This window comes from Pecten maximus, chromosome 19 (assembly GCF_902652985.1).
Source record: "Pecten maximus chromosome 19, xPecMax1.1, whole genome shotgun sequence".
Taxonomy (NCBI): domain Eukaryota; kingdom Metazoa; phylum Mollusca; class Bivalvia; order Pectinida; family Pectinidae; genus Pecten; species Pecten maximus.
This window is the reverse complement of record NC_047033.1, coordinates 13,060,926-13,073,952: the sequence shown is the minus strand read 5'-3', so window position 1 is coordinate 13,073,952 and position 13,027 is coordinate 13,060,926. Positions and strand designations below refer to the sequence as shown.

The window sequence follows — 13,027 nt, the reverse complement described above, 5'->3', positions numbered from 1 at the left end:
TCATTTAGAATAAAGTTGCTAGAAAGAATGGAAGATCCCAAATTGAGCCGCAATGGGGGCTTCAGGTACAATGCTTACACCCTACCCACAGGGCAAGTGATACTTAGGGCCAAACAGTTTTGATACCATAGGAAAAATCGATATAAAAACAATGTAAAAAAAATTGATGGGATGGTGCAGCATTGCCACTTTTTTTTTTTTTTTTTGCTTTCTTGAATAAAATCTTTTTTTTTTAATTTTCTAAATGTGTTTTCTGTTTTTGATTTTTTTTTCTTCTTTTTTGTTTGTTTGTTTGTTGTTTGTTGTTGTTGTTTTTTTTTTGCATAAAAATCAACTCCCTTTTCTGATAGCTATCAACCGCCGACTGACACCAAGCTTAGATCAGGAGCGATAACGCTTGTCGAAGTCTATTTCAAAGAGACCTTCAAACTGATATCATCAGACACGTTTGCGATCTGTAAGGACCACATGTAAGTACATTTACTACTGTGTTACAAACATTTCACATATCAGACTGGCGTTGTCCCAATGGAAATTTGGGTGTTATCTAATTAGTCTTTAATTTTCGTTTTCCTGCAACATTCAAGAAAACGTTTCTGGGGCTAAGTAGTAAACTATAATGCGTTTAAAACTGTGTATTTATTTAGTGTACAAATACACACACATTTCATTGAATACTGAATTTGGCGATTTAGATGTACTTTTTATAATAATTTAACACACAGTGAGGTGCCATATTCGTTCACGTGATATTTTTGCGATACATTTCATGCATTTTTACAAGTTTGCAATAATCTTTTACGACAATTTCTTAATGCATTTTCTTGAAATTCCACACACTAGTAGACAATTGTTGGCTCTTTCACCTGATATATTTAACATACGTTTCCAGTGTTTAATTACCCTGCACTTGACGAAGATGTACACTGCAACAAAATGTGACGTGATTTTGTTCTTTCTCTCGTACTAGTACCTAGCAATACCATTGCTAAATTTTATGATTGAAAAGTGCAATATCTCTTGATCGTGGCTACAGAAGATTATACAAATAATATCAGAGGAATGAAGACATAATTATCTACACGTCTGTGTAATTTAAGTAAATGCCACTGATAAAAGAAGTCATAAAATAATTGAAAACTTGTCAAAATGCATGAAATATATCGTAAAAATAACACGTGACAGAATATATTTGGCATATCACAGGGCGTACATTTAATAGGGTGTTTTTTTCTCAATAAAACCAGATTTCTCAACTTCCATCGATAGTCATACTCTTCCCATCGTCATACCGAACCAACTGTTAAACACTGCCATCGTTTGCAATTTAATACTGGTAAGAAGTAAACGTATGTATTTTAGTGATAATCTTGTTTTTGTGATTTCGCGCAGGAAGAATTTCCCTTTTGATTTGGCTAGTTTTTTTTTATCTGTAATGTTTTATATGGCCAACATGGTCGGTACGCTAATTTATCATTCTGCTAATTCGTTTTAATTAAGTTTTGCGCTAAAATTTTAGCACGCCAAAGTAAGTATGTTTACAGTATGTGGGACGGCACATTTCGTACTACTCCATTGCGATAATGTTGACAGTGGGAAACTATAGCATATTTGATTATTCTCGGGGAAATACTGTATCAGATACAGGGACAAATAAAGAAGCTTTATTTTGCGTCGAAAATTGTGGGAAAATAAAAAAAAAATAAGCTCAGAAGAGCTTGTATTTCGACAGAACAAAGTAAAAGCAACAATAGATAAATCACAGTCATGCAGCATAAATAAAACATAAATAAAAGACAGAAAAAACATGCTAAAATCATTGTACAAGGATTTTCAGCATTATGCAAAACAAAATCACAGGCAGAACTTTACATTAAAACATACAAAGCATAATTAAAAAGCATAACCCAGCAGGTATAAGTTAGAGTAATTACTAAATGTACAATAACAGCACTAATCAAAACTTGCAAACTGGGCAGCTGCACAGAGGTCCATCCCACATACGGAACAGTCTGTCTAACGACCTTTAAGAGTCAGTCATGCGTATGTCATTGGGGAGTCATTGGACATATGTCACGTGTTCCACATGCACGTGGCCTGATAACGGAACGATTTCAATCTACACCTCGTAGAACTCAGTCGGTGTTCCCTCCTAGAGTCACACGAAAATGTTTTGAAAGCCAGCAAGTTGTGCAGATATCTAGTAGCATCCGCATCCTTATTTATTATTTTAAAAGCCTTCTTAGCAATAAGCTGTGTACTGTATTACATGAAAAAGGTTTGAGTTGGAATTAGCCGGGATAGATTCAACAGGAGACTCATGGTCGTCGGTGACAAATCGAAAACATCTTTCTTGTATTTTGTCTACATTAACTGTTAGATGTAAATGTGTACATCAAAAGTGCCTTACAATGGGACAGTGATTAAAGTTGTTGGAGAGAATAAAAAAAGTTGTAAATAATAGACCTTGTTTAGTTAGAAATTTTCCGATTCTCTTAAGGACAGCTATTGTTTAGAGGCTTTTTTTTTTTACAGATGTCTGTGACATTGTCATCAAATTCAAACAAAAAGACTTTATTGACACCTAGTAGTGTAACATTCTTATTACATTTCACTTCAGTTCCAGATATATTGAATGAGGTCGTTTTGTCATTGGTCTTTTTTCCTAAGGAATATTGGCTGGAATTGATCTTGATTTACTTTCATGGAATTATTGTCAAACCAGTTGATACGAGCTTCACTGTCCTTCTCAAATACTCTTTTGAGAACAGTTTGATCCATATACTAGTATGTCAAAGTTTTGCCATCCGCATAATTATAGAGCAAAGATTTTTCAACAAAATAAAAACAAATACCATTCATGAATATATTGAACATGAGTGGTCCTATAATAGACCCCAGGGGACGCCTTTCAGGAGATCACCCCAGGTACTAGTAGGAGGACCAATCTTGATCTGCTGCTGGCGATTCCTCAGGTAGATGTCAAGGAGTTTAACAGCCTCCCCGACAGACCATAAGCTTCCAGCTGTGCAAGCAGAAGTCCATGGTGGAGACAGTCCAACGCCTAAGACAGACCCATGAGGATAGCTGCCACACACCTATGTTGGTCTAGAGCTAGCTTCCAGTCCTCGACAAGCCTAAGGAAAGTTCCCCTAAGGACACCCCGTCGGAAAGCCGCTAAGAAAGGACTGAACATATTGTTAAAGAAGACTTTAAGTTGGTTATGTATAGCTCTTTCAAAGAGCTTGGATACAGTTGGTAGGATGTTTACAGATCTATAGTTCTGTTTGTCTAGAGGAATTCTTTTTTAAAAATTAGGTAGAACTTGTGCTTGTTTTAAAGTTTCAGGAAAGGTATGGTTTTCAAAACTAAAATTAATAAGGCTGCTTAAAGGCTGACCAATGGTGTCAGCACATGATTTCAAAATCTTTGCTGATATGTCATCAGCACCTGTAGCTTCTTACTCTGGATCATTGAGATCAGTTTAGAAACATATTTTGAGTTTACAGGATTAAAATTGAAATGATTAACAACAGGGTCATTCTGTTCTAGAATTTTTTAAATGCTAGGATGAGCATTAAAGTCACTGTCATCGCGGTGGCCGAGTGCTTAAGGTGTCCCGACACTTTAACACTAGCCCTCCACCTCTGGGTTGCGAGTTCGAAACCTACGTGGGGCAGTTGCCAGGTACTGACCGTAGGCCGGTGGTTTTTCTCCGGGTACTCCGGCTTTCCTCCACCTCCAAAACCTGGCACGTTCTTAAAGGACCCTGGCTGTTAATAGGACGTTAAACAAAAACAAACCAAACAAACCAAACCTGTCATCAGAGCCTATTTCACTCGCAACATTGATGGAGTAGTCATTAAAAGTACTAAAAACTTATTTTTGGTTAGATATGAATTTGTCGTCTTCATTCAAAATAATTGATGGGTCAGCTTTACTATCTTTTTGAAAATTCTAAATCTGGACGACGTCTTGCTGGGAGAGTTGACTTAATGTAGCATAATTACTCCACCTCCATGTATATTCCAACCATTTTTGAGTATCTTGTACCATGGAACACTAAAATAACTCTGATTAAAAGATATATATATTTTAGTTTAAGTATAAACGCAGTAAAACATAGACAATAGGGCTAGTTTGATACCAAATACCAAATCAAAAAGAAGCGACAGCAAGATACAAAGAAAACTGAAGTTTAGTTTAAAGTGCCTATACCGTAGTGTCACAGCGACGCGATATGACGTCACCGTGACTAGTACATCATGATAAACTTGCAATCGTGAAGATCAAAAATGAGGTACAACGGCGTGGCCAAAACGTGACATTTCACACGTGACACGAAAAATCATATACGTGACTGAGACTTTAATGGCAAGCATTGGTATTTAAGGTGGTAGTGACCTGTTGTGGTGTCGTGTGTTTGATACATTGACTGACACGGCACGATTAATTATGATAACTAACAGTGTACAAAACGATTGTTGCAAATATTTAGCCCTCCCTCGTTTTTCCACATATTCCGATGCCTAAATCTTGAATCTAACATATTTTATTGACTATGTGTGAGGGTAAGGGTTCCTTTTTTTTAAATGTGTATTTATTAACAATATCCGATATTTTGAATCCCTATTGGCGTACTGCAAGGTTTTTTGTCCTCTCCTGTGATCACTGTATGCCCTTAGAATCACTGATGTCTATGATTCTGACTTTTATCATCCACATGTGGGTATTTCTTTCGGCCAGGACCTCTTTTGTTAGCTTGCCTTAGCATCCCTTGAAAGGTCTAGAAGCACGAAACAGCTGTATGATACAGTTTACTTCATTTTGGCTATACTGTATTTAACCCTCAATTAGTTTGTCTTTTGTACAATCTTTTGTCACATTGTTGTCGGTCAAATTTCCGTTTGTGTTTTCGCTGCTGGTCATAATATTATGCCGAACATTAATTGGCTGCAAAATCATCACTTTTTTAAAAGATTGTTAAGCATGCAAAAACGAAAAATAATGTTATATAATTCTTAACAAATAATTCAGAATGATACGATTTTGATTTATATAAAGTCGGCGTACGGCATAATACTAGAAGTGTGGTAATAATACGTAGTATGGATAAGCTAGGGAACAACCAGAAATTCTAATACCAAAATAAGTTTCCGTGATTTCACAATGACAAAAACAAATCATCTAGGAAAATCTGACCCAATGAATTATCCAAAAACTACCTTACACAACTTGCGATTTGATCTGTTTGTTTCGGTGTATTGTCATGACTACCAGCTGAACAATTTCACATGCCATTATCTACTTCGTGTGTTAAGTGTATCTGTTGTGTGATCCTTCATCACGATAATACCTAACATTGCCAGAATGTGATCAGAGATAGCGAATGTGACATAATTTCAACCAGCATTTAAATAGGTGAATTAGATACTTATATCATAAATGTTCGTGTGTACTTCGTGGTTTGGAGGCTTTCAAATTATTTCATGGGTACAAACTTAGAAACAATAATAATATAACAACAATGTATGCAACAATAATCGTTGTATATACATTCATTGATCCATAGCAACTTCGAAGTCAACGAAAATGTATACCCAACGAATGTTTCATGTTATACAGTAAGTGAAAACAAGGTGTATGAAACAGTAGAGGAAGCATTGTATACTGTTACACAAATCTAATAATATTTTGAGGATCTGCATCTGCTCTGGTGAAAAGTCAAAATTTTCTGATGACTAACTTTTAAAATATTTTACCTCATTTTAAACGGGAGAATACAGAGATATACAAAATGAAAAGAAAATGACATGTCGGTATGCTCGTTTTTGAGCTATTGTGGATCAAAATTAGAATTTGACATGATATACATCGTATATACAAAAATGAGTTAGAAACATTCAAAATGGACAACGCATAGATGGTTTAAGTGTAATCATTTAAGTCCAAAAATGTGAAATTTGAGCCTTGCACAAAAGGCAAGAAAACTACAATTTCAAAATAGCCGCCAAATGGGCCATTTTTGAAAATTCTTCTAATAACAAATCTTCTAACATAAGAAACCTGAAATGTTGACACAAATTGTAGATTTGCATGAAGATCATTGAAAAGAAGAATAGGACAAAGTGTTTCGCAAGGATAAGCGTTTTCTGTTTGATCGACAACACACAATGATGCAAATTAAGGTCAAATCCGGGTCTAGTCAAATTCTCAATATGTAGAACTAGGGTAGTAGATGCATTTTAAGAGTCTCGTCACGAATCTGAACGAAAAATACATCTTTCGTATAGCTGTTTAAAAGAATAACCTAATCATTGAAAATATCATTCCACTTGAAGTTTTTCCAAATTTCCTTCAAATCATAGCAAAATGTTTGTACAGATCTCAGATCACGATTACGGTTCCATGAATACAGGCCAAGATGCTCCAGCTGGTTAAGCGTCTTCTGCTTCATCGAGAACACTCACAACACAAATCTTGGTCAAATCGGAGCAACCACCACACAGATCTAAGTCAAATCCAGCTGATGTCACATTATTAAAATGAGAAGTAGGGTGGAGACAGTGGAACTACCAGGCATATCAACGACACCGAACACGTCTAAATTCATATTGCAAAACGAAAATATTTCCAATTGGATCTTGATGATAAACATATTTGCTGATATATGCAATTATATAGTAGACGTTATAATCTGCTCGTCACTTTTTCATATAAGGTCCGTGTCACAGATACGTTTTTTATGTTCTCTTTATCAGGGTTAATGTCCTCGAAACAGATAGGATCATATCATAAATGTCTTCACACCTGCCATCCAGATCAGTGCATTTCTTTCGGCCTATTGTGGTCGTCCACTTAGCATCACTGACGAGTCCTGAAAGTACGAAATAGCTACTTTTGTATATGGTAAATCTATATTGGCTCCACTGACTCTCAATTGGTTTGGGATAATGTGTTCTGCTAGCCAGCATTAAACTGGCAGTTAGGGTCCTTTTTTGGAGAACGACCTAATACAGCTAATCTGTAATGAGCATGGATTTGGTACTTTTACCGAAGGATAGCCAGCTAACCTTCATGTTTTTATGTCATTTCTCTTGATGAAGTGTTTAAAAAACTATGGTATTAATTATGTAAATGCACTTAATATAACGTACACATTTTATATAGCAAAATCTTAATTAAAACATATTATCGGAATGCTAAATCAGTGCACCAACAATGATTGTCATAGGAAATACTGCAGAAAAATAATATTAGCGCAACTATAATTGAGTGAAATGCTTCTAGAGGGAACATCATCTAAAAATACAGTCAATTCCTTACTACGAAATGTAAACTGACATGTCGAAGATTCCTACAAGATTTATCCTGAAAAACAGTAGGTTGTAGGGCAGGAATTAATTCATATGGTCAGATAAATGTCAGTATACACCATCATCATGAGGGGGGAACGCCAGCGTAGGAAATGGAAATGATAAAGAAAACAAATGTTACAATTTTATAATTATATTCTATCATTATTTCACCGGACAAAAACAATAATGAAAAACATTAAATTAATTTTGTTCACAGAAGATCATTTGAGTTAGAGAACTCATCAGGTAATGCCACGTCATATCATGCCTACTTTTATCTCACAACTACACGTGATCGGTCAATAAATGTGTTGGTCTGACACTAGTATATTGACGTATTATGACGGGAACATGTACATGCTGTTGGGTGTGACATACTTTATAAACTATCGGTCAATGAAACACTCTTTTCAAATGACCTTGGAATGGAATGTGACGATAGGTTCGTGAAGACGTAGATAACAACAGCTAACAATGGACAAGAATAGAATTATGTGGATTTCTAGATAACAAAAGAACGAAACAATGAGTGACACTCTCTTTAATAGGGGTTTAAGTTTTTGTTTTTTGTTCACTTACATTATTTTTTTGATTATTTATTTTTCTTTAAAAGTTTGTGTTGTTTATGCTTTACAAAAATCTGAATACCTTTTAAAACATGTTTAGATGTTTTCGTAGCAATGTTTGGCTCTAATTCTATTTTCGCAGCACATGTTTTTTTCCCATTCTTATGATACTGGCTGGTACACAATTTCTTAACTTAAATGTATTGATGCTATGCAAGTATACAGAGATAAAGTCCATTCTGTTTGATGTTAGAATATAAGATACCGTTATTCAAACTTTGATCTTATTGTAATAACTACTAACCCTTACCCTTAGCAAATATCATATTTTTTTTTAAATAACCATTTTAAAATCCCATTTCTCAACAAATATATACTAAGTGGAATTTTATTAATTTAAAAATGTTTTTATTATTACAATTTCCTGACTTACTGGTTCAGAAGAGTAGCTATTTGTAATCTTGGGGGTCAATGTAAGAAAATGTATCTTTTTAAAGTTATCCTAATTTCTATTTGAATCATGCAGTATGTCTGGTTGTAATCGTTCTTTTTGTTTGGCTTAAAATCGGAATTGAATAAGAATAAAAAACAAAATCGTAAAAAATCCTTTTTATGATAATTTGTTTGTCAATTCAAAGGCTCATTTCGAGGGTTGATATAGCCAATGTTTTACTTAAGTACTTTTGATGGTAATACGTGCATACAAAATGTAGTCAAAATGATGTCAAAACACCATATTATCTAAGAAATTCTCTTTATTTGACCCGAAAGCTTTAAAATGCTTTATAGACTTGTTTGTTTAAAATATGGGGATATCAAAAAAACATTTTAAGATGAAGAAAACGTTATAAATCATATGTCTCTCAATGAATTTCAGCTCTTTTCGCTAGTTTAAGCTGAACAATATTCAAAGATGGAAGATCGGCCACAGACGGAGGATTATGCTAAGTTTGATCCCGAATGGTACCTTGACAACTATATAGGGACTGAAGAGGCCTCCATCAATATGAGGCTTGATCTCAATATCTACCACCGATTCTTCAGCCAAAGTAAGACACAATGTCACACAATATCAATAAATTTTAAGAAAACGGTTGATCTAGATTAAGGTATTTTACTATAGTTCACACTCATCAATTGCACGAATAATGTTCTCTGTACACTTAGAAAAAAAGTCTTCTTTGATTTTGAAAATCAACTAAAAAGAAATTCTAATGACTAAACAAGACAAAACAGATCAAGTTCCATTATGTTTTAAGATAATTTCTCTGTGATTGGGAAATTTGTGAAATTTGAAAATATTTTTTACATATTTCCAGTTAATGATATTTGCCTGTAACGGTGTTGTTGCAATGGCCATACAAGCGTGTATAAAGAGGGGGAGGGGGTTCTTATAAAGTCACGAGTACACGCGACTGTTCCCGCTACAAAATATAGTTTGTGAAAATAATCACAGAATAACTATTTAAATCAATAAATTCCACCGGGAAGCTTTTCACCTCTTTATACAACATAACTACATACAAAGTTACAACGATCAATCGAAACTTCATCAATCCAGTAGCGGAAACATACGTGACGTCAAAATTATTTTTAGTATAAACGACGTCATTAAGGAACGACGTCACGAACATTGTTCTTCATGTCACTGCATCATTGGGAATTATGTGATAATTATGATATGACAATTTTCTATTTTACTTGGTACGACTATCTAGTGAATATGTAGAGCAAAAGGAAATATTGTCATATAACTCGGCATTGTCCAAGCTGTGCAACAAATCAATTTTTATTTATTCAATTTCACAGTATACATGACTGATGAAAGCCCCCGATTTTTCAAATCTACAAAGGTTCATGGATGATAAACGCATAGAACAAAAGGAGTTTTTACAAATTAACGAATAGTTTTGATCTCTGCTTCAAACAATTAAGTGGATAGATATCAAAACATAATGTATACTTCCTGAAGCTCAAATATTATCTGTTTTTTATACACTTGTGTTTCTGCAGATCCAATTCGTGGTAAGCGTCTCCTTGATGTTGGTACTGGCCCATCCATTCACACTGTAATCTCGGCTAGTAATCACGTAGACGAGATCTTCCTATCTGACTACACATCTCAGAACCGTCAATACCTAGAGAAATGGCGAAGTGGGAAGATAGATCATCCGAAAATGATGATTGACTACGTCAGCAGTCTGGATGGTCGCACGTGAGCATCTTACGTCTTTTTGTTGTTACAAAACCTTACCCTTAAACATCCATATCATTTGTATTATACATAGAGATGATCGTACATGTGTGTCTGTTTCATATAGAATTGATTAAATGATTAATTTGATATACCAAGCGCATTAGGTGTGATGCATATACATTTTTACGAATGTTTAATGAATCTCATATTACATAACCAGATTTTATTTGATATGAAAATTGTCGCATAGATGTAGTAAGAAGATGCTATTTTCAAAATAAAAACAAGTATGAAATTAATAACATTGATTCCATTCAACATTGTGATTGGTTATTCACATATTTAATTTAGTTTTGTATGACATCATAATGACATGTTAAGCTTATTTTTTTTATAAAGGGTGACTGCTGAAGAAAGAGAAAAGGAGATAAGACAAAAGGTCAAAGGCATTGTACCTATAGACGTGACGTCACAGCAACCTCTCGGAAGTGACTATGACGGAGCACCTTTTGACATCATAGTTACAAGCTATTGTTTCGAGGCGGCAGTAAGTAATGTTGCAGAATATAAAAGCTGTATCGAGAATGTTTCCACACTTCTGAAGAAGGGTGGGTACCTCGTCCTCGCGGCTTGTTTGGAGGGAGGACTTTACCAAGTTGGAGAGTACAATTACCGTACGATAAATATCTCCAGGAAGCAAATAGATTCTGCAATGGCCGAAACAGGATACAAAACCATAGCTGCCGAGGAAATTCAAGGAACTGCAGTTGATGCACAGCTTCAAGACTTCAGCTCATATTATTTTATTGTTGGATCAAAGTGTTAGTTAATTCATTCATTGTAGGTTATCAAAAAAATATGATAATATAGAATAATATACATTTTTAATCTGGTAATTGAAGTGCTAATAGCAAATTTCTTGTCAATTCAAAACTCGATAGCAATGATTATAGTTAAATAAGAGTTAACATGTGTTATTAAGGGAAATTATTATGGCGAGTGTCCTGACTGTAACAACTGATACTATTAAAACGATAAATCTTCAATTGAAGTTTCGTATATTTATTTTTCTGTGGTTTCATTTCACTCATCATAATCGGCCGAATGTATTGGCAAACAATGGACAACACATATAACCTCGATTGATTATTTTCTTCCTTGAATAATCATCCCGTCCATTTTTATAATGAACTGACTTTAGTCTATCCAGATTTCGTATGCACTGTAGTGGTTTTATTACTCTTCAATAATAACTGATTAAATTAACACATACTCAGTAATAAATTACACATGCATCAAATCGTTTGTTTGAATAGCAAGAAGTGTTTACATGTGTAAGTATGGGCCGCAATAACACAGACGGCTAAAATTTTCACATTGCTGTTCTTTGCAATCTGTTTGAAAGTTTCTTTTTTCTTAATTGTATTTCAATGCAGTATAAAGTTGTAAAAAAAGTAATTTTCTGAAAAAGAATGATTTCCACATACAAATAATGTTCACTGCGGTACATGAATATCCAAATATTGCTCCTCTTCCAAGAGGTACAGCTCCGGTTATCAAATAAAGAAATGTGACTATCAAACATTTTCCGACAAAGAAAAATATACAATGGTTCCGCAGTATTACATTGTAATAAATACACTGACTCCTTATAGATTCTGGTCGCTGAATATCAATCGCAAATCGCCGACGTAGATCATTCGTCCACCCAATTTGTGATAATTCCATACTGAAATATGAACTGTCAAATCATATTAAAGAATACTATTTTCATTGGACACAAGTATCCTTGGATAGTAACCCTCTGAAATCACATAAGGATGTATCGAAGTCAGGAGTGTCGGATGGCGCGGTGGTGACGTACTCAGCCTTTCTACCTAGGAAACAGAGGCTAATTTTCCCGATCGGGAAATGGTATGGTTGGCCTACCCGACCATGTGGTTATTCTCTGGGTTATCATGTTTCCTTTCACACTAGATCCCGGTGTACGCTTCCATTCGAACAAACAACAGTGATTAATATAAGGTGGTATAACTTGTTTCGCAAACGTTTTGAAATACATTTTACATATATATTAAGATTGACCGAAAGTATTTGGTGATTCACAATGGAATTAATTCCATCATATCTTAATTTATTTTCTTTCATATATGAGGTTGTACCTAACCAGATATACAGAAGACTGGATACGGCGTTTGCTTCTTTGTGAAGGGGAAGCTGACGGTGTGATTAGGGATTATTTACACCATTAATTTCAAGGTTTTCTCCGTTCCTATCACAGAAGTTCGCATCTTTAATTGTTAGCAACAACATTAAATGTATAACTTTGTTTCTTAATCTTGGAATAATATATTTTGGATAATCAGAAAAGTATCGCCTACCAGCAAAGAAGTACAAACAAGCTTTATAATGCAGATACCAAAGTTGTATCTAAGATTTTTATTTAAGGGTTCTTTTACTTACGCGTCTTTTATGCATCCCTTGGGGTTTGCTAGAGAGTTAGCTCATTATGTTTGTTGTTAGTCCCATGATTCGCTAGTGACATATTTAACATTACGATTTAATTATGACTTCAGTGTCGCATTCTACCCTGGAGCCTTTTTAGATTTCCAGGTCTTTCCTTCCATTTTGACTTTTAGCACCACTGTGGAGTCCCAGAATTCGATATTGAAAGGTGCTGTCATTTTACCTAGGTCCTCCGTTTCATTTAGTAATGATACTTTAAGTACAGTTAAGTATTGTCTGTAGTGACACCGAAAAAATAGAAGAAATTCAAATCGTAGGAAAGGACACAACTACAGCCACATCATGCTGTTTGGTAGATGTGCAAAGATTTAGAGAAACAATTTTATTTTAATGTTTCATTTTTTATTGTTTTCACAATAATGAAACAATAGATTATAATT

At 34.6% G+C, this 13,027-nt stretch overlaps 1 protein-coding gene across 2 annotated transcripts; it reads left to right on the top strand.

Moving 5' to 3' along the window:
- Positions 1-369: 369 nt before the first annotated feature.
- On the top strand, positions 370-11,167 carry LOC117317699 (nicotinamide N-methyltransferase-like). Of its 2 annotated transcripts, none has more exons than XM_033872575.1 (4): positions 370-470; positions 8,802-8,973; positions 9,938-10,139; positions 10,521-11,167. In XM_033872575.1, exons 2-4 carry the CDS (start codon positions 8,838-8,840, stop codon positions 10,945-10,947), a joined length of 765 nt encoding a protein of 254 aa, XP_033728466.1. In that variant the 5' UTR covers positions 370-470; positions 8,802-8,837; the 3' UTR covers positions 10,948-11,167. The 2 variants fall into 2 exon arrangements, with proteins under 2 accessions (XP_033728466.1, XP_033728467.1); XM_033872576.1 differs by lacking the exon at positions 370-470 and adding an exon at positions 7,782-7,800.
- The last annotated feature ends 1,860 nt before the right edge of the window (positions 11,168-13,027 follow it).